Source organism: Leptopilina heterotoma, unplaced genomic scaffold (assembly GCF_015476425.1).
Source record: "Leptopilina heterotoma isolate Lh14 unplaced genomic scaffold, ASM1547642v1 Lhet_22, whole genome shotgun sequence".
Lineage (NCBI taxonomy): Eukaryota > Metazoa > Arthropoda > Insecta > Hymenoptera > Figitidae > Leptopilina > Leptopilina heterotoma.
This window is the reverse complement of record NW_025110937.1, coordinates 868,222-891,501: the sequence shown is the minus strand read 5'-3', so window position 1 is coordinate 891,501 and position 23,280 is coordinate 868,222. Positions and strand designations below refer to the sequence as shown.

At 25.9% G+C, this 23,280-nt stretch overlaps 1 protein-coding gene, 1 long non-coding RNA gene and 1 other non-coding gene across 7 annotated transcripts in view; 2 read left to right on the top strand and 1 right to left on the bottom strand.

Moving 5' to 3' along the window:
- Nucleotides 1-17,553, top strand: part of LOC122502057 — a 34,269-nt gene extending 16,716 nt beyond the window's left edge. For both annotated transcript variants that reach the window (XR_006301602.1, XR_006301603.1), the window contains exons 5-6: nucleotides 970-1,069; nucleotides 17,426-17,553. This is a non-coding gene — a long non-coding RNA (uncharacterized LOC122502057). The remainder of the gene's footprint in view (nucleotides 1-969; nucleotides 1,070-17,425) is intronic.
- The window catches only part of LOC122502045 (ankyrin repeat domain-containing protein 6), a 208,774-nt gene that overhangs the window by 44,076 nt on the left and 141,418 nt on the right, over nucleotides 1-23,280 (bottom strand). For all 4 annotated transcript variants that reach the window (XM_043611913.1, XM_043611914.1, XM_043611915.1 and 1 more), the window contains one exon: nucleotides 6,520-6,621. In XM_043611913.1, the coding sequence (XP_043467848.1) occupies nucleotides 6,520-6,621 (102 nt within the window). The remainder of the gene's footprint in view (nucleotides 1-6,519; nucleotides 6,622-23,280) is intronic.
- Trnar-ucg lies at nucleotides 22,570-22,642 on the top strand. Its single transcript has one exon. It is a non-coding gene; the product is annotated as a tRNA-Arg (tRNA).

Sequence of the window (23,280 nt, the reverse complement as noted above, 5' to 3'; positions counted from 1 at the left end):
ATGCAAATTTCAATTAATATTGTACGCTAATGGTATTTCCTTATTGCCTATGCGTATTTCCTTTTCTTAAGTGCGCGCAACATTTTTCTCTCCATTTTAACTAATATTTTATAAGAATGAAACAAATAAAGTAAGTAAACAAAAAAAAGATATTTTGTCTGAGAAAAAAAGTTCAAATAGTAGTAAATGAACGGTTCATTCTTTTCGGACTAGTTATGCTAATTATGCTAAAACTAATTATGCTAATTATAATAATAATTAAATAATAATAATAAAACGATGATGAGAAATAATAATTAACCTTTAAAGGGCCGGTAAATTTGCACAAATTTTAGTAGTTTTTTATTTTAAAAAAAATTATGAATAAAGAGTCAATTCGATAAAAAGATTCGTCAAAATAAATGCTGGGCACTAGTGGCCACCTTGGTCCTCTAAAGGTTAATTAATTACTAATAGTATTATAAATTAGGTTTGGTTTAAAATTTAAATAAAATTTTTCTCTGGGTGCATTAATCATAATTATGCTAAAAATAATTGTTGTGATAATAGTGCCAAAGAATTAAAAATATATAATTAATTTTAGAAATATGTGAAGGGTATTATATATAATATGGTGATATGATACCATTATGCTTCTGGTCTACAAAACTCGCCTCTTGGTCTAAAGTCACGATGAGAGAAATTTAAGATAAAAATCACATATCCTCCTCTGCAGGTGTGGATCAAATCTCTTATATCTAAAGAATGTTTCCAGAAGCTAGATTTTCTATTGGAGATTATATACTTGTTTTGTTTATCCAAAACATTTTATAAATCTACTTATTGTTGTTCTATTGTTACATTATTTTAGTAATGTGTAAAATATTATTTATTTTCTATTATAAATTAAATAATAGATTCTATTATTATTTAAATAATAATTCTACTTATAAATTAAATTTAAAAAAATATTTTTAATTTCTGTTTCAGGTGACTTTTTAAACTCCAATTTGCGGATGTACAAAATGCACCGGCGATGGGAGGATATTACAGACTAAACCTAATTGATGCTTTATGAAGGAAATTCCAGGTAAGTTTTTTTTTCTATATATATACACTCGACAATTTGTTTCTTGTAGGTCGTCGCGCTAAGCAACTCATTGAAAATTTGCATTTCGCGTTAACAATATGTAATAATAAAATCTGGCACGTACAGCATATTGACGATTGAGGAAGCGCAGTAACGTCTTAAGTGAATTTAGAGCTTTTATATACCGCACACACACACACACACACACATACACAAACAGACAATAATAGGCAGCTGGTGTGGTTCACCTCGAAGCTAAATTTTACGATCTAGTAATTTCAGGCCTTGTACATACTCTCTCGCGATAGGCAATTTTCAACTTACGGTTTTGCACTCTTTATAGTGATTGTCGTACCGGATGATCTTTTTTTTTGGGAGAGAGTATTGATATATTCGCGAATTTGCAAATTTTTTCGATTTAATACACTTTTTTGGGTGTTAATTTAAGCTTATTAATATCTTAGGTATGGAACCAGTGAAAGTATTTAAAAATACGGACTTTACGAACTAAAAAAGAAAAATTATGAAGATTTGACTTAAAACTATATACAAATTAAATTTGTCATAACTATTAAACATGAAGATTATTTTTAGGCTCTTCGAAAATACTTTACCCATTTTTTTAGATTATTCGAGGGGCATTGGGGAAATTATTAATATTGCTACAATTTTAGAGATTTGAAATCTATCCGGAGGGAGAAAAGCGCAGAGAGGATAAGCGAGACTATTGTTCCACTTTTGGTGATAAAAAGATGATGCCAGACGATTTTAGCTCTTACCGCGTGCACACAAAACGGAATAACAGGCCCTTAAGGCCAATAAGAATTCAAAAGAGCGTAACGCATTTATTTTCTTTCCCCGTTTTTTTTTTTTTTTCTGAAAACAGTTTCCTACTCTTTCTACGACCCGCGTTGATAGTACACATCAGCATGTGCCCTACGGGTTTTCTCCGGGATCACCGGGTCTTGATACACTCATGATCTTATCCCATCGACTGATGCCTCACTATCTCGCTATTTCGCATCTTGCATAAAACTTCTTTCTCTCTCAAAATGCAAATGTCAAAAGATGCATACGGATTACTACGTATTCAATGCCAGAGAATTTACCCAGATACTATCGTTTTCTATACGTTTACAAATCGTATGAGAAAATACAAATTCCTCTAAAAAGATAATAATTTTTAGTTTTATTAAATGATATCAAAATTTAAAGGCTTCGTATAATTAATTTTAAAAAAGTAGAAAAATAATTCTTGTTATTATTAATGTGACTGTTGTTAAGGATGAGTTTGTTAAATACTTTAAGAAAAGATCTTTGTGGACTACAAGTGACATTTTTCTGAAAACTTTTTTTTCCCTCCTCCAAGTGAGTGATAATAACTTTCAATACACTCGGGTAACATACCAGAGTGAAGTGTCATAGGGTGCGCAATAATGTTTAAAGTGAAGAGCAAAGAAAAAAAAGAAAGAAAAGAGGAAAACAACGCCTCATTTGTCACAAAGAAAGTTGTGACCGAACAAATAAAAAGAAACTAGTCGGAGTTCCTTTAATACAACATCAGAATTTGCTGCTTGAGTCGTGTGCGTTTCTTGCCTGACGGCGGTATTTATTTATTCGACAAGGTACATATATCCAACTGTCTTCTCTGGTATGTAATCCTCTATCGTATTAAGAGCTCTATTTCAGTAACGAAAAATAAAAACCAACTATAATTGTTCATTCAGAAAGGACAATTGCTGGTACAAAATGAAGAGAGGAAAAAAACAGAAAATACAAATTCTTGCTCTCTATGGACATGCAATTTTTCTATATCGAGATAGGGATTAAATAATAATAACTAAAGAAACTTAAACAGATTTCTAGGAGTGTACGGTATTGAATATGGGAGAGGAAAGAAAAGAAGATGAAGAGAAAAAAAAAGTAGCTCCCGACTCATTTGTCACATTTACAACATTTTATGGACGTTGTACGTGAATGAAATCTATTATATTAGCAGGCAGAAGAAAAGCAATGGTTTTTAAATGCCTTTTATTTTTGTGTTGGGACCCGGTTAATATGAAACGAAAAGTAAATTTGCGTCACTGCTAATCTTCTTCTTCTCCTTCTTCTTCTTCCACTTCTTCATTACACATAATATATCCTGGACGATACTTATCGCGTGCGATGCTGCATTTTTTCACCTTGCCCGTCAACATAGTGCGTTTTTGAGACGGTGGTAATGGACATTAAAAGCCCATCTTTGGCGTGTGTGGTCATTGGGTAATTTTTACTTTTATGAATTTATTATTACGAGATATACTTCTCATATACGTGCGGGCAAAAGAACCGCAGCGACGATTTCATCTTACTCCTAATTTTAAAGTTTAAACCACTTTAATTGTACCATATCATTTTTTTTCTCGTATTTTTCAAATTCTTTTCGAGCAATTATTCTATAAATAAAAAACTTTTCAATATTACAGTAAACTTAGAGATATCAGGGCTCGAACTAGGTCCGTAAATCCCATAAAGGTCCGTAAATTTGCTTCAAATCCATAAAGGTCCGATTATTTTTAAAAAAAGATCCCTAAAGTCCGTAATTTAGTAGCAAAAATTCAATTATTTTCACAAAAATTTTTAATATTATATATATCTATACTATTTTAATAAAAATACAAAATAAATTAAAAACAGCAGTACTACCCGTTTTTTTAAACCAAAGTGATTGTACTATAAATGCCTAATGATGTTCCCTAATAGAAAACTATTCATCCGCAATTCCCAAGCATCAACAAATTTTTCCCATGCAAAATGATCGTTAAAACTTGATAAAGATGAAAAAACAAACAAGAATATGCAGGAGCAAAAAACTTAAATGTAATAAAACAAGAAAAAAACTCAAAAGAAACCCAAAAAAGGGATATAAAATAATCACATACTTTGTTGTGAAGCGGAAGAAAATTCCATTTTTTTCCTCATTCTATTCATTTATTATCAATTATGGAAAAGAACACTTGTTCATTATTAATTTTTTCTGCTTGAGAAAAAGAAACACGAACCATTATTGCCTATTGAAATAGGCAATAATCTTCTTTTCTTTTAATGATTTTAATAGCCAAGATGAGTAACAATTAGACCTTCCTTAATGGTGACTATGAATATTCAGCCAATAATGATGACACTGTATAAAATGTCTTCAATTTTCATCTCGCAGACTCATTAAATGAGAGGATGATCTGATACAGCATTATCGCCTTAAACTTAATAATTATCAATCACTATTGAAGGTATTCTTCTATATCGTTCATCAGAGTATAATACAATGCGTCCAAAAACCATCAAACTTTTGTCTCTAAATTTCTTTAAATTTATAATCATTTGTTGATCAAAAGTCGGTGAATTTTTCACATTTTTCCCGAGGAAGTGAAAATTTATTTTCTTAATGTTGTGGGATATTTTTTCTTTTTGTTTTTGTTTTTTTTTTTTTTGCGTCTCTAATGTCTTTGCAGTACACATATGTGAGAGAGGAAATTACAGAGTCTTGAAAGTTGGTAAATGTATTGATGAGAAAAACCGGTTTCTGATGATCTGCCAAAAGCCTTTTTTTCAACTATATATCATATCCATATGGAGTGTACTCTTAACAATTTTCTTCGCATGGCTTCAAAAATGATACGGTGATTAACAATTTAACATCATGATGATATTCTATGCAATAAGCTTTCAATTCCTTGTTAAATCCTGGCTTTTGCGTTGTTACTTTTAATATAGAAGGGAAAATGTGTCTTATTTTTTAAATTAATTCTAATTGTTCTATGGAATATCGATTTCTGCTTAATTGCAGGAATAATTGACTAATTAGGATAAATAATTAATTTAGGATGATAAATATAGAGTATTTGATTAGTTTAGATTAAATAGAGCAAATAATTAGTTTTAGGATTATTAATCCTAAATTAATCATTAATTATGGGAAAATAATTTTTTTTGTAGAAAAAAATTGAAGTTAAAAAGAAATGTTTTCAATTAAAAACTATTCGTTAGGAGATATTAGCATTTATATATATCTAGAGTTAAAATTTGAATTACAGTGCGAATATGCACTCGAGTGGGTTTCTTTTATATGAAAAGAGAAAGTTTGTATTTCTTGAATGTATTTATATATACATATAGTATTCGTGAAGACGAAAGTTTCTTGGGTTTAATTGCGAAGGCATCGATGCACGATTTTTTTTTTGAAATCTAATCAGTTTGAGTGAAAGTTCACATTTGATACACTCCATATGAAGCGGAATTTGTAAATCAGGCTTTCAGCCGTCTTTCAAACAAGTTCGTTTGGACAAATTTCAGTTGACGAGTATTTATATTTTTCAAAAGGGCATTATAAGTCTGGCACTAGTTTAGAAAACGGGAGAAAACGCATAAAAATTTAGAAAGTCATTTTACTCAAGTTTATTAGTGACGAAGTTTATTTAACGAGCGATGAGGAATTTTTTCTATTCTAAAAATGTCACACAGTAGGTGGAGGAGAGGAATTTTTTCATTAATGATGAATTTTATTTGATTCAAATAAATTTTATTTATTATAATAAATTTCATTTGTTATAATAAATTCCATTTGTTATAATAAATTTCTACTTGAGTCAAACATATTCTCCATTATAATAAATAATTAAAATCGAAATTAAAATGGAAAAACAATTGAAAGAAAACTATAAAGATTACTAAAAATGTTTACCTACTAATTTCTTTTCTTTATGGTAATTTATTTTCTGCAAATATTCTATTAGCGACTTTTACAAAGAAGACACGCACATTTCTTGTGGTAGATATTTTTCACATTGACCCAATAAAAAGGGTACCATAAAGTATGCGAAAAATGCCTTTTATGCGTTTGTAGCGTGTTCAACTCGCGTGCACTTTTCCTCACTCTTATTACATATCATTACCCAACGAAATATTGAAATTTTTTTTTCTTTTTTCAAGAAAAATTATAAAAAGTAGAACAAAAATTTTAAAAAAATTTACATTCCCCTGAATTATATATACTGTTATGCGATATCTTTTTTTATGCACTTGAGAAACTTCATTTCAGTCGACAACTTTATAATCTCTAGAGGTAATCCGAAGATCCGTGTGAAAAAAAATTCAAGGCATCTTATTTAACAAAAGAACCGGAATTTTAAAAAAAGGGACTTAAGGGTCTTCTTTTCGATAAGCATTATATTATGTTACTAAACTGTTTTCTCTTATATAAATTGTTTCTGAAGCAAATTTACTAAAAGTCCCTTAGAAAAAAAAAAAAAATTGTCGGTAATACAGAAATCGAACTAAAAAACAAAAAAATTGGAAAATAACACCAATGGCACTTAGTTTAGTTGGCAACTAATGCAATAGTGACAAAGGTTTTAAAAAAAGACTCGAAACTTTCGAGAAAAGTGATTGAAAAATAGACTTAATTTACTTACGACAGTGTCTTGATGGCCAATTTCAGCCGAGTGTTTGATTAAAAGTTCCACGATTTCCTGATGACCTTCCGCAGCTCCCCTTTGCAGTGCAGTTATCCCAGACTGAAAAAACAATTTTTTTTATTATTAACCATTACTTTCTTTTTCTATAAATTATTTATCAATTTTCACCGCAGGCGTAGCGCGCAGGGTAAATAAATATCGATAACTAATTAAATTGTTCGCAACAACTTTCTTATCAACTTCATTTATGTTTTGCGAGTTTGTGACACAAGTCAATATTAAAATATAACAAGAGAAATTCTACAAATTGAAGGATAGAATGAAAAAAAAATTCGAGCCATTTTCTCCTATTAGGCAAATTAAAAAAGAATTTCTATCCGGATGTAAAATTAAAGAAATCAATAGGTAAATAATTTTTACTAATTTTAGTTATTTTTAGTTATTTTTAATTACTTAATTTTTTAATTAGTTATTTTTAACAAATATAGATTTAGAAAAATAATAAAATTATAATAAATAATAACGAATCAACGCCAAATTATAGCCAATATGACATTTGGAAAAATGCGGTCCATATTTGAATGGAGGCATTTTTTGGGAAAAAGAACATAACATCTTGATCAGGTTTCGCATATAAAATATAATAATTTTTTTTAACGAAAGCATTTTTTTTAATATATGACAAACTTAAATTTTAACCAGAACACGATTCATGATACTTTGCATGAATAAAATTTCGATTAACACGTATAATAGAGCCCTGTTAAAACGGTACTTTGTGGTCGATACTATATAATAGTACACTGAAGAAACATGGCTTATAAAGAAGCTCAGAGATCGAGAGAAAGAGGGGGGGGGGGGAGACGATTCAGGATAGTGAATTTATGCGTCCAGATGCGAGATCTCTCTAAGAATAAAAAAAAAGCAGAAACCTTTTTTTTCTCTCGTAACAATTGCAAAACGTCAATTAAAAATCGAATAAACCAGACACAAGGGACGACGCTCGGTTGCTTGCATCACAGAACTGTTCACACATTCTATTAGAGAAAGAATTCTTTCTTTTATTCCCGCGAGTGAATTTTTAATTAAAATTTAATTAAGAGAGGAGTATTTTTCTGAAAATAAACTGTATTTATACGTAAATGGTAAAAAAAAATATTGCGAATGTTTAATTTAATTAATCTCTCTATGAATTTTGCTCCCGTTGTGAATATTTCGTTTCTATTCTTCTGTTTGAATTTCGCGCCAAAATAGTTAAATTGTCGCCTAGATGGCATGAAAGTTCTCTCACAAACGAAATCATTGTAGAATGAAGACAATTATTCTGCATTTTTGCATGAATTTTAGTCAACATTTTTATTCAAAAAGAGAGCGAAAAGTAATTTAGAAATAAAAATAAACGATGAAAAACAAATACAAGGAAATATAAACAAATACAAAGAAATGTAAGCAAATGGAGAACAGAAATTTAGAGAAAAATAAACAAACAATATTTAACATTTAGAACAAGACTAAAAATACTAAACAAGGCAAAAAAAATACTAAACAAATACATACAAGGCTAAAAATACTTAATTTTTTTAATTACACATAATTACTGCACACTGGAGTATTGTACAAAGCAGAGACAAGACACTGATATGAGTGGTAAATACGAGAGAAAGAAATTTCGCAATGATCCAGTTTTATATCTTTATATGGTTGTGGGTTGTAAAGTATCGTTTGTTGAAAAAGAAATTTACACCAATTGTCTACTCTTTCTATACTTCCTCATGATGTGCGGTTATAACATTCTCTCATTATTTGCCACAGTAGTAACTCTGCGTGAAATTGGAGCATCCATAAAATCAACTTCTTTTGTTTTCTTTATAAATAGCAAATTATCAGTAAAATAGATTGTATATTACGCTTCAACGAAGTCGGGAAATTGATCTCTTTTATGGAAAAAAAATGGAAAAAATATTTCAGTATATACTTTAAATAAGAGAAAGAGCCTTTCTCGCCATGGGGGAGTTTGCAAAATCAGGTCTCATTTACACTCATCGATGATTCGCGATCTATATTTGATTCCTTTAAATTAATATAGAAAGCCGGTACTTCCGGCTTGAAATACTTCCTTTTTGAGAAATTTTTTTTCGGATTTTTCTTACTTCTTTCTTTATATTTCCACTTTTCTAGTATCAATTATTTATATGGTTTTAATTAGGTCTAGGTTTAATTATATAGACTCTAATCTCGAGGTTGCTTTTCGGAATAATCGGTCAACTTTTTTCTAAACTTGTTAATTTTCTAAACTAAGTTTATTAATTTATAATTATTTACAAATTGTAGTTTAGAATTATTTGTGTAATGTATAATTTATACACTGGACGAATGACTCCTTTAATTTGAATTTCGCCCCAATATTATATTTAATAGCTGTCCGATAAATGGCAAGAAGGTTAATTTTGCTCACAATCGAAAAATTTATAAATTTATAAATTATAATATTTTTTAACAATTCTGTGAATAATCTAATGAACAGTTCATAGCCAAATATTAATCAACAGTTTTGTAATTATTTTATATTTCAGTTTTGATGTAATCTATAAATATTTTTTTTTGTTTTTTTTGCAAATTTTTTTTCAAAGAATATTTAACGTAGTGTTTACTGAGTGAATAATCCACGAAACAACGTTCATCGAAGTGAAATAGATTCATGATTTATGAAACTTGTATGAATCGACCACCCCTGTCGAAGATCGAACATGTCCATGTCATCCTCGTGACCAGAAACGTGATCACGTCCTGCAATTGTATCATTAGCTAGGATGAAGGACAATTTCCTGATCACTAAATTCAATACTGTCCTTCTCAATATTTTTTTAAATACAAATAGCAAAATAAAATGGCAACAATATTGCGCCAATATTTCATAGTAATATTGCAAACATTGCGCCAATATTTTTATGATAATATTTGCGAATTTTACTCATCAATATTAAGTCAATAATATTCTTATTAATTATTATAAACTACAAAATCTTACGAGCGCAGAACGTGATATTCAATTTATTATTATTATATGCAAATTACAAATTTTTTTATTTTCAAATATGAATTTTTGAATAATTTCAGATTCAAATTTTAAAAAAATTCAATTATCAACAAATTTACTAATTAATTATTGTTGTTTACTAATTTCAAAAATTTTAGTAAAATTTTTCACGAGAATTCCATTCTTTTCATAAATAATAACATTCTTCGTAAGAATTCAATTACTTTTAAAAATAGTAAATTTTTTTGCAAAACTTCAATTATTTTTAAACAAAATTTTAATAAAATTTCAAGAACGAATACAATTATTTTCTAAAATTTTAATAAATCCTTGGAAACAATTCAATTATTCATTTAAATAGTAAAATCTTTGGGAAAATTCAATTATTTTCAATAAGAAAGTTTTCACGAAAGAATTCAATTTTTTTTAATTTGTTATAAAATTTGCCAAAAAAATTCAATTATTTTCAATAAAATTTCACGAAAGAATTTAATTTTCATTAATTCGTTAAAAAATATTTCACAAGAATTCAATTATTTTCTAAAATTTTTATAAATATTTCGAAACAATTCAATTTTATTTATAAATAGTAAAATTTTTAGCAAAAATTCAATTAGTTTTAATACAATTTTATTAAACATTTCATGAAAGAATTCAATTTTTAAAAATTTTTTCAAAAAAATTCAATTATTTTCTAAAATTTTTAATAAATTCTTCGAAATAATCGAAATAAAAATAGTAAAATTCAATTATAAAAACAATTTCACGGAAGAATTCAATGTTAAAAAATTTTTTAATATTTTTCGAAAAAATTCAATTATTATCTAAAATTTTAATAAATCCTTCAAAACAATTCAATTATTATTTTAAATAGTAAAATCTTTGCAAAAATTCAATTATTATCAAGAAAATTTCACGAAAGAATTCCATTTTTTTTTAATTTGTTATAAGATTTGTCAAAAGAATTCAATTATTTTCAAAAAAATTTCACGAAAGAATTCAATTTTAAAAAAATGTTTAATAATATTTTTCGAAAAAATTCAATTATATTTTCTAAAATATTAATAAATCCTTCGAAACAATTCAATTATATTTTTAATTAGTAAAATTCTTTGCAAAAAGAAATTTGCAAGTTATAAAATTCGACGAAAGAATTCAATTTTTTTTACTTCTTTATAAAATTTTTCAAAAGAATTCAATTACTTTCTAAAATTTTAATAAAATTTAATAATTAAATGTTTAATTTCAATTTTTAAGAATCACTATTGTTATTTTAAAAAATTGAAAGAATTTGTTCATAAAATTCAATTATTTTTAAATTAAAAATTTTTTTGTTTTATTTGTTTATATTTACTTTTATTTGTTTACATTCTCTTATATTTGTTTACAGTTACTCTTATTTGTTTATATTTATATTAATTTGCACATTTTGTCAAAATTTCCATTGAATTTTTATTAAATCCTTTATTTCGGTAAGCTACTAGATTTACGCTCACAATCACGAATATAATTAAGCAATACATTACCCCTAATCGAATTTTCATTGTTTTTGTTTTTTATTTCCTTTTTTTTTTTGTTTCTTTCGGTGAGATATATTGTCTCCGCGTCCCGTTCGGAATTAAGTATCACGATTTCTGAATTAAATTCTGTTTAAATAGACATAAACACTCCTCTCTTTCTTTCTCTCTCTGATATATACGACTACATCCGGTTAATGATCCGAATCGCTTAATAAAGCGTGCGAATGAACGCGATCAGAGTTAATCGGCAGAGACTCATGGAATCGATGGAGAGCGACCTTCAATGCGGCGATGTTTCTCCTTCGATTCATCCCTTTGATCCTTCAACCAAATCCGACGTATTGAACTTACCTGACGATAGATCAAGTTCTTTACAATTCCTTCTTGATTTTTTTTACTCCCCTCCCTCCGTCCCTCTTTTTTTTTTTTTGAAATCAGAAAGAAAAAAGCACTTGGCGATAACCATCTGTGAATGCGCCCGTCACTTAACCGTATAAGATCGTTAACTTGATTCTCTTTGCTTTACGTAATTCTGAATTAGGCTCCTTGCGAGATAAACAAACAATTCCAGGAAAGAGTCCCACGAGAATCGATCAATCGTTATTTACCCGGTAAAATCGATTTATAAAAAAAAGTTGCAAAATAAAATTAAAAATCCATTTTCCTCCCTTGAAATTCTTTTGTAAAAACAAAAGAATTTCAAGGGAGGAAAATGGATTTTTAATTTTTTTTTTGCAGGGCTTGAACTAGGTTCGTAAAACTCGTAAAAGTCCGCGTAAATTTGCTTCAAGTTTTTTTCAAAAAAAGGTCCGTAATTTGATTGAAAAAGGACGAAAAGTTCATAAATTGTGCGATATAATTTGGAGAATTTCCGAAAAATTACAAATAATTGCAAAAATTCAATTATTTTCAAAAGTAATAAAATTTTTCGCAAAAATTCAATTATGTTCAAAATTTTTTTAAAATTCTCGTCAAAATTTAAATTATCTTTAAAAATTAAATTAAATTCTTCTCCAAAATTCAATTATTTTAAAAAATTTTAATAAAATTCTTGGCAAAATTTCAATTATTTCAAATCTTTTCAAAATTTTTCCTCAATTCAATGATTTTCATTATCTACTATTTTCATCAAATTTTCCAACAGAATTCAATTATTTAAAAAAAATTTTAATAAAATTCTACACAAACGTTTAATTATTTTCATAAAATAATAAAAATTTTATTTACAAATTTTTTTTTATAAATTTTTTCGCAATAATTCAATTATTTTCATAAATAATAAAATTTCTACAGGGATTCAATTATTTATACTTAAATAATAAAATTCTTTTGAGAAATTAAATTATTTTCATAAATAACAATATTTATCACAAGAATTAAATTATTTTTAAATTTTTATACAATTTTAATCGAATTCCTTGAAAAATGTAACTAAAAAATTTTTTATTAAAATTCGTCAAAAGAATTCAATTATTTAAAAATTTGTTAATAAAATTATTTATGGGAATTGAATTTTAAAAAACATTGAATTATTCAATAAATTATTTATGTTTGTGTTTAAATAATTGAATTCTCGTAGAATTTTCTAATAAAAATTGATTTAAAAATTACTTTCAATTAAAGTGTTAGATAATAATTGAATTTTAAAATATTTTAAAATAGTTTCAAATAATTGCAATTTTCAGGAATAATTGCATTTTGAAAAGGTTTCAAATTTCAGGAATTTTAATAAAATTCATCGCGAAATTCAATTATTTTCATTAATAGCAATATTCATTACAAGAATTCAATTATTTAAAAAAAATTTAATAATATTATAAGCAAACCTTTAATTATTTTCATAAAATAATAAAAATTTCACAGAAATTCAATTACTTACAAATTTTTTATAAATTTTTTTAAAATCATTCAATTATTTTCATAAATAATAAAAATTTTACAGGGATTCAATTATTTTCATAAATAATAAAATTCTTTTTAGGAATTCAATTAGTTTCATGAATAACAATATTCATCACAAGAATTCAATTATTTTGAATACAAAATTTTAATCGAATTCCTCGAAAAATGTACATTTGTTTATTTACTCTCGAAAAATGTAATTATTCTAAAAATTTTTTATTAAAATTTGTCAAAAGAATTTAATTATTTAAAAATTTCTTTATGAGAATTCAATTTTAAGAGAAATTCAATTATTCAATAAATTATTTAAATTTGTATTTAAATAATTGAATTCTTGTGAAATTTTCTAATAAAACATGATTTAAAAATTACTTTCAATTAAAGTGTTATATAATAATTGAATTTTAAAATAGTTACAAATAATTGCAATTTTCAGGAATAATTAATTGCATTTTGAAAGGTTTCAAATTTCAGGAATTTTAATAAAATTCATTACGAAATTCAATTATTTTCAAAAGTAATAAAATTTTTTACAGAAATTCCATTTTGTTCAAAAATTTTTAAATTCTTCTTAGGGATTCTATTTTTTTCACAAATATTAAAACTCATCGCAGAATTTCAATTATTTTTAATACAATTTTAATCGAATTTTTCGAAAAATGTATTTATTCTTAATAATTTTATTAAAATTAGTCGAAAGAATTCAATTATTTAAAAATTTGTTGATAAAATTCTTTATGAGAATTGAATTTTAAGAAACATTCAATTATTCAATAATAAATTATTTATTTTTCTATTTAAATAATTCATTCATTTATTTATGTTTGTATTTAAATAATTGAATTCTCGTAAGATTTTCTAATAAAAATAAATTTAAAAATGAATTTCAGTTAAAATTTTAGATAATAATTGGATATTAAAATCATACCATTAATTTTTAGAAATATAATTGAATTTTGAAATTAATTTATTTTTAAAAGTTTAATTGATTTTTTTAAATATTATTTGAAGTTTTTATTTTCTATTATATTTTTAATTAAAAAATTTACGAATTGAAATTTCGTAAAATTGAATATTGTAAACAAATGGATTTGAAAATTGTCAAAGAACTTTTTCAAAAACTTTTGCGATTCCAATCATATTTTGTTTTTTATTTTTTTCCTTTTGCCATTCGCCGCTACTTTCAGAATGAAATATAGAAAAGTAATAGAACGCTCTGATTACCATGGAAAGCAACTATTGTTCGGACTTACTTTGCCATAGTTGTAAATAAGTTTCTGTTGTTGGAGTGAACTTCCGGTGTACTTAAATCGAAAGGGAAGTGCAATATAAACTGCGAGTAAAATGGAAGAATTTAGAGAAAATGGAAACTAAAATTATTGAGAAACGAGAAGAGCGAGAAGAACGAAAAAAGAAGGAAAACAAGAAAGAAGAGAAAAAATAAAAAGAAGAAAAAGGAAAAAAATGAAAAAAAAATTCATTTTCTCGAGAAGATTAAAATTTTCTAATACCGATATTAAAGAAAAAAATCCTACACCGTAAAACTAACAGTAAAGCTGATGAATTTATTATACATTCAATGCCTGAAAAGTGAGAAGGTGTTAAAGATAAAACTCCCAAAGAAGAAGAAGAAGATGAAAAAAAAAATAAAATTCAAAGTTTATTTCTCGGATCTCCTCTCATCGTTACTTGATCGCGGGATGAAGACTGCGCGTGAAGGCTTAAAATAAAGACGCAAAAATCTTATAAGATTTCCGAGCAAAAGAATGTTCAATCGTTGAAGAAAACCACTCACTTGTATATAATCCCCTTTTGCTTCGAGGGAAGCGCGTTAATTGCATTCTTCAAGGAACTCGAAAAGAAAAGAAAAACAGAAAAACAGAAAAATCTTTCGAAACTTAATTTTTGATTGTAACAAAATCATAGTAGAGATAACGCACAACAAATCAGGAAAAAAGTAGTAATAATTTAATTTTTTTTTATGTAAATTGCATTCGATGCATCATGAAGATAATGCTGACAAATTTCAAATACCGCATGACTTGTAAGAAATTAAACCGTGTACTTTCTACTTTGTCTCGGTTGTTTATAATCTGATTGGATAAAGAGAGAAAAATTTTCTGAGAGAAATAAGTGTGTGCACAGTCAATCGTGAAATTGCATAATCAATTTATAGAAATATTCAATAGGTAATGTCGGTTTTTGAGAGGAGCAATTATTAAATCAAACTTTGTGGCTTTTGAAAGGAAAACCAATTAAATGATGTTTTTTTTTATTTTTATTTTTTTACCTATATTAATTGGACTTTTCTATGAAATTAAAATTATTGTGACAATAATGTCAATTTATTTATTGTAACTTATAATATTATTCATTTTATTTAAAATAATTTTTTATCCTTCCGTATATTGTTAATAAATAATATTTGTTCGATTCAAGGAAGAAATAATTAAATAAAACAATAAATTTTCATTTTGTTGACAACGTTGTTGACAACATTATTCATTTTATAACTGACATAAAATACTTTAGAAGAATTTTATTTGAAATTCTAGAAATAATTGCCTTTTTACAAGATAGTTTATTGAAATTACATTTTTGAAAATAATTGAATTCCTACGAAGATATTTATTATTTTTCAAAATACTTGAATAATTTTAAAGAATTTTATGTAAAATTCTAAAAATAATTGAGTTTTACCAAAAAAGTTTATTAAAATTGCATTTGAAAATAATTGAACTCCTATACGAAGAAATTTATTATTTTTCCAAATAATTAAATAATTTCAAAGAATTTTATGTAAAATTCTAGAAATAATTAAATTTTTACAAGAAAGTTTATTAAAATTGCATTTGAAAATAATTGAATTCCTACGAACAAAATTGATTATTTTTAAAAATAATTGAATAATTACAAAGAATTTTATGTAAAATTCTAATAATAATTGAATTTTGCTAAGAAAGTTTATTAAAATTGAAAATAATTGAATTCCCACGAAGAAATTTATTATTTTCCAAAATAATTGAATAATTTTAAAGAATTTTATGTAAAATTCTAAAAATAATTGAATTTTACCAAAAAAGTTTATTAAAATTGCATTTGAAAATAATTGAATTCCTGAGGAAAATTTTTTTTATTTTTCAAAATAATTGAATAATTTCAAAGAATTTTATGTAAAATTCTAGAAATAATTAAATTTTTATAAGAAAGTTTATTAAAATTGCATTTGAAAATAATTGAATTCCTACGAACAAAATTGATTATTTTTCAAAATAATTGAATAATTACAAAGAATTTTATGTAAAATTCTAATAATAATTGAATTTTGCTAAGAAAGTTTATTAAAATTGAAAATAATTGAATTCCCACGAAGAAATTTATTATTTTCCAAAATAATTGAATAATTTTAAAGAATTTTATGTAAAATTCTAAAAATAATTGAATTTTCCCAAAAAAGTTTATTAAAATTGCATTTGAAAATAATTGAATTCCTGCGAAGAGTTTTATTGTTTATGGAAATAATTGAAATTCCGACAAGAATTTTATTTAAATTGTGCTAAAAATAATTGAATTCCTGCAAAGAGTTTTATTGTTTGTGGAAATAATTGAAATTCCGACAAGAATTTTATTAAAATTGTGCTGAAAATAATTGAATTTCTGCGAAGAAATTTATTATTTGTAAAAATAATTCAATTCTTTTAAGGGAGTTATAACTAAAATTACATTAAAAATAATTGAATAATTTTAAAGAATTTTATGTAAAATTCTAGAAATAATTGAATTTTCACAAGAAAGTTTATTAAAATTGCATTTGAATTTCTGCATTTGAATAAATAAATGAACTCCTTACGATCAAAATTAATTATTTTTAAAAATAATTGAATAATTACAAAGAATTTTATGTATAATTCTATAATAATAATTTAATTTTGCTAAGAAAGTTTATTAACATTATATTTAAAAATAATTGAAATCCTGTGAAGAAATTTATTATTTATTAAAAATAATTGAATTCCTGCGAAGAGTTTTATCGTTTCAGGAAATAATTGAAATTCCGACAAGAATTTTATTAAAATTGTATTAAAAATAATTTCATTTCTTCGAAGAATTTTATTGTTTAGAAAAATAATTTAATTCTTTCAAGGAATTCATAATTAAAATTACATTACAAATAATTGAATTCCTACGGGTAGTTTTGTTATTTATGAAAATATTTTAATTCTGTTCGTTTCGTTTCGTTTGCGAGAGAATTTTCATGCCGTCTAGACGGCAATTTAGTGAACTATATTGGCGCGAAATTCAAAAAAAAAGAAAAATTTATTTAACAATAAATTAATTAATATCGATAAAAAAATAATGTAAATTTCTAAGTTGTTCTTTTCTTACTCAAAACTACTGTTATAAAATCTTAAATAAAAAAAATGTAAATTTATTTCTGTTGTAGGTTGAAGGCGGATTTTCTCAAAATTGGTTCAATTGAAAAGTATCATAAATTGCTCTCAAAAAGAAATCTATCCTTTTCGCTGATAGAAAAAAATTGCAAGGATCATCAGGATTGTATATATGAAAAAGGTAATTTAAAAGTTTTACATAATTCTATTTACTAGCACCAAATTTTTCAAAAACATTTCAATAGAAATTATTTTTTAAAGATTATTTACCTTATTATGAAAAAAAAATAGAATTTTCGATATTAATTCGAACTGAAAAGAATTAACATTAATTTTTATTTCATTGAATAACCTCTCGCAAAATTGAAGGGGGGTGTAGAAAAAAATAACTTAATTATTGACATTAGAGCGAGTTTTACGTGCGAGATTGAAACTGGTTTATATCTTTACCGAAAGAAAGCCATCTGGAGTATAAAATGTCGAAAAATTTCAAGAAAAAAGAAAGAAATTAAGAAAAAAAGCAAAAAAAGAAAAAAAAAGAAACCGGTTAAATGGAAGAAGCGCGTCGCGTCGTCCAAGCGATGAAAGGTTAATTCCCTCCAAATCTGGTTCGTAATTAGTCATGCTCTTCAAAAAGATACTATAGTCCTGATAACGAAAACCTCTCACGACTCATGCAAACCTTTTTCACAAACTGCTAGGCCTCTCATTCTCTCTCTCTCTCTCTTTCACGTCTCACAAAGTAATAGTTACATATCTCAAAGAACTAATTGACTATTAATGTCGTGTCACCAAAGTAATTGGAGGACCCGGTTTATACAGTTAAACCGCGCGACGAAAAAGATTATAATGTTTGCAGATAATACAGCAGCAATAAAATTCCAACAATCCGGATATAATGAGCAAGGGGAAAAAATTGGCCAATTTTAAAAAAACGAAAATTATCTTTCAACATGTTGTAAAATTTGTATAAAGTATTTTAATTGTAATTTAATTACGTACAATTTAATTAAGCCGAGAGTAGAAATTTCTTTAAGCAACACTTTTTATTTTTTATTACTATTTTTATTTTCTATTATACATAATAATAATAATAATAATATTCTAATATTAATATAAAATCTTATATATTAATAACTAAATAGCAAAACATTCTGTTAAAATTGCGCAATTTATAAAAAAAAAAAAAATTCAATTCCTGCGAAGAATTTTATTCAATTTTTTAAAAATAATTAAATTTTTATAGAAAATTGGATTAAAATTTTAAAATTAGTAATTGAATTCTTTCGACAATTTTTTTAAAATTAATAATGAAAATAATTGAATTGCTCCGAAGAATTTTATTATTTGTATTAAAAATATTTGAAATTTTGCTAAGAATTTGATAAAAATTTTAAAAATAATTATTATTTTTAAAAATAATTGAATTATTTCCAAAAATATTATTTAAAATTATAGAAATAATATTGAATTCTTTAAACAAATTTCCTTAAAATTGTGTTGAAAATAATTGAATTTCTGCGAAGAATTTTATTATTTATAAAAATAATTCAATAATTTTTAAGAATTTTATTTAAAATTCTAGAAATAATTAAATTTTTCCAAGAAAGTTTATTAAAATTGAAAATAATTGAATTCCTGTGAAGGAATTTATTATTTATAAACATAATTGAATAATTTAAAAAAAATTTTATTTAAAATTATAAAAATAATATTGAATTTTTTAAACAAATTTTTTTAAAAATTTTATTCAAAATAATAGGATTCCTACAAAGAGTTTTATTCTTTATAGAAAATAATGGAAATTCCGACAAAAATTTTATTAAAATTGTATTAAAAATATTTGAATTCCCATAAAGAATTTTATTATTTGTGAAAATAATTGAATTCTTGTAAAAAATTTTAGTAAAATTTTTTAAAACAATTGAATTCCTATAGGAGAATTTTATGATTTGTGCAAATAATTGAATTTTTGTTAAAAATTTTAGTAAAATTTTTAAAAATAATTGAATTCCTACGAGTAGTTTTATTATTTATGAAAATAATAATTGAAATCTTTTGAAGAATTTAAAAAAAAAATACTTGTAGACAATAAATAATGTTAATTTATTAATAAATCACATTTTAACTAATTAGTTAAGATGTGATTTTTTTTAATTTCAAATAACATATGTTTCACAAGAATGCGTTTCTCTAATTTTTGTCGCACTTTTACAATTTTATGCGAAAATAATTAAATTCTTTCGATGAGGAATTGTATTAAAATTTTTAATAATATCTAATTAAAATATTTTTAAAAATTAAAAATTCCTAAAAAAAATTTCGAAAAAAATGAAAAAGAATTATTAAAAAAATTTAATATAAAATTAAAAAATTTGTATTTCGTAAAAAATTCTTTTACTCTCGCTTTTAAATATTTTTTTTTATTTTTTGCATTTATGAGAAGAAGACGCTTGTCTACCTTTCTTTTGATGCTTTATCAAAAATTCGTTTTGCATTTGCCTGTCATTTCGTATATATAATATTCTTCGGCCGATTACCACCAGACGGTCAGATGAGATTTAAATCCCTGGCAATTTTACAGAACGTGATCTCTTCTCCAAAAAATTAATTAGCTTCAGAGAAATGAAACGACTACTTAAATATGTTTAAAACACATTTCTCTTTATGAGCTCTTTTTTTTTATTCTCCACATTTTTTTTTTATTTTAATTTAGTAAATTTTTGTAAACGTTATTATATTTTCATTTTCATTCCAAAATATGGATGATAATCCATATTTTGGAATGAAAATTATATAATTTTACTACTGCAAATTTAGAGAGTAGTAACCTCATTTTTAATTTGAACGCGAACGGCAGAATTATCAACAAGTAGATAATGTTTATGGTCGTTTTAATTTTTCATCGGGGAAAACGGCGGAGGATCAATTAACGTTATTAATTTTTGCCTCTATCATTTTTACTTCTCTTAATCTTTTTCTTCTTCTTTTACACTTTTTACCATTTCTCTCAAGAGGAAGAAAGCAAATTTTTTTTTGTCCTTTTTAGTTCCTACTCCTACTTTGAAGGGATTTTGTCGAGACGTACGTACGCGTACCATGCGAGCTTTGAAGTATTCCGTATATGTATTTATTATATTGTATATGTATTCTTTTGTTTGTATATATGATACACCTACGCATTGCGTTTGATATCCCGGAGCGTTTAATGTATTCACCCCTCTTTCACTGGCATAGAGGTTTGCTCGAGCATGCTAATTGCGTTTAGGACAATAGTGGGATTCCACCTCGCAGTATTCATGCACTTTTCTCCTCGACCCAGGCGCGTAGGAGTTGTGTAGTGCCAAAAGGGGCAAACGCCAAAAAAACACGAGGCAAAAAAAACCATTTTCATTTCCCTCATTTATACAGTAGTATAACTCTAGTTCTATTTCTCTACAGTTTATTTTATACTGTGTAGTAGACACGTCAGTTGATTCCGCATTCATTAAAATTAATTAAATTAATTTACATCTTCTTCTAAATTAACATTCCTTGTGAGCATTTTGATAAATCATGATTCACTGATTTTAATCTCAGAGCAGAAGAGACACTTAACACCCAACCTGTTCCGTTGGGATATACTTTTCATTAATATATAAAACGGAATAATTGAGAAATTAACAAACATGCGTTTCGGTTTTTTTTTTAATTTCTAGCAGGCTTCGTACTCATCTACTAAAACTACTACTACTACTACTGTTTACTACACTAAAAAAAGGTTCTAAATTCGAGCTGATTTTTTCTGTGATAGTTCTTTCAGAAAGAGCTCGATGTTACCATGACTTTAAAAAAAGGCAAAACTTTCGTTCTTAACCATTAGAGAGAAAAATCGCTAAAATTTAAGATCGTTATTACCAGTTCGAGATTATGTAAAAAAATAAAAAAATAAAATAAAATATTTGCATTTGCAGAAAAAGAAAATTCTGAAATGGAAATGGTATGTCCCCGCTGGCAAATTTTTCTATTTGTATTGTATATTTTCTCTATCTGTAAATACCACGCTTCTTGGCGTTTTACACATACATATATGCCCAACACAACAAACTTGGAGTCCCACTGGGATTCTAAAGTGAGATAAATCAAGACGATGTTTGCAGTATATGCCATAAATTCACATATGGTTATGTATAAATACTCTGTAGCGAAGAAAATTTTAATAAATCCTAAAATTTGATTTTTCGAAATTTCAAGAATTGGAAAGAATAAAAGGATTTAATTTTATAAGTAGATTTACGCTCTCAGAGTATTAGGTATACATGTGATCAATTATTTGCGATCACAATGAACTCCATTTATGATGATGATGAATTTATCGATTCATCATCACTCGTGAGGCTCGCGAGTAAGAAGATCTATTGTGTGCGTATAGATAAAGTCATCTTTTATAAGATAGCTGTCTATTGTAGACGTGCCTTTTTTTCTCCCCTTCTACTACATGAGAGATAAAAATTTTATTTATGCAACTACCTGTCAATAATCGATAATACACTGTCATCTGGAGAATAAATGAATGAACCCTGGTTTATAATCTGATCAAGAAGAATATACTCATACTGGATCAAAAAAACGAGAGGAAAAAGAAAAAAAAAAGAGGGAAAAAATAGTAATAATATGATACCAAGTGTGTAAACATGCATTTTCTCTGCACTATCAGATCAATCAAGTTTTCTCCATAAAAAAATGGATTTTTTTTTGTACATTAAGGTATAAACCGTCCAATCGATTGCCTCACAGAACGGACTGTTTTTAATGATCATGATGATCTTGATCATATTTTTGTTTTGTCATTGATTGAATTTGACTCTTGATTCATTTCTCTTTTCTTTTACTACTTTTATAGTAAAACATTTCTGGTAAATCATTTCTGGTAAATCATTTCTGGTAAATCATTTCTGGTAACGTTTACTACTTTCAGAGTAAATTTTGCTACATTTCAAGTAAATTTTACTAATTTTTTTCCAAATATGTTCCTGAACATAGTAAAATGTACTTGGAACGTAATTAAATGTAATTGAAAAGTTAAGCAGAAGCAGAGCAACGATGGTTGGGAATAAAAACAGTATAGGGGTGTGAGCGCTACCCCTTAACCTGTTGCATAAAATCAATACCGTTCTGAACTCATGGTGGAGAGGCATTAGGGGCTGCTACCCTTATAGACCGTGTGGCCCAACGGATACGGCGTCGGACTTCGGATCCGAAGATTGCAGGTTCGAATCCTGTCACGGTCGATTCCTTTTTTTTTTAATCGAAGAAACATGTCTTCGAAGCATCTCATTTGAAATTCCCCCCCACAGGGATTTTCATCAACCATCAAGTTTCGCCGCATCTATGATGCTTAGAAGACTAAACTAGTAGAATTTTAGAGAAAAGCGAAACTGTTTACCATCTTAAAACCAAAATGATTGTTAAAAATTAGTCTATTTTAAAATATAAATTTTTCGAAATGCTAGTAGTATTTATTTTTCTAAAATACTCCGGTAGCAGAACAGTAGCAAACATTCGATTAGTTTTAAAATATTTGGAGCATGTTATAGAACAAGAGTAACAATTTTACAGAACAGTTTTAAAATCGTTTTTGGTTCCTCTTCGTTATTTTTCAGGGTCATAGAACATTTTGTAGAACAGTTGTCAAAAGATTACTGAATGTTTTTACTTTCTTTGGATTTACATCTAAAATTTTATGATTCAAAATCGTCATTATGTTTTCAGAATTATGAAATTAACACCGAGAAGTTGACACAAAAAATTAAATTAGAAATGACAGAACAGTACAAAATCCAGGGAGTAACCCTGACAAAACCTATCTAGTAGGAAGAAAATTTATTGTAGGTGTAAATTTGGAATTCGAAGTAATCGCAAAAGTGGA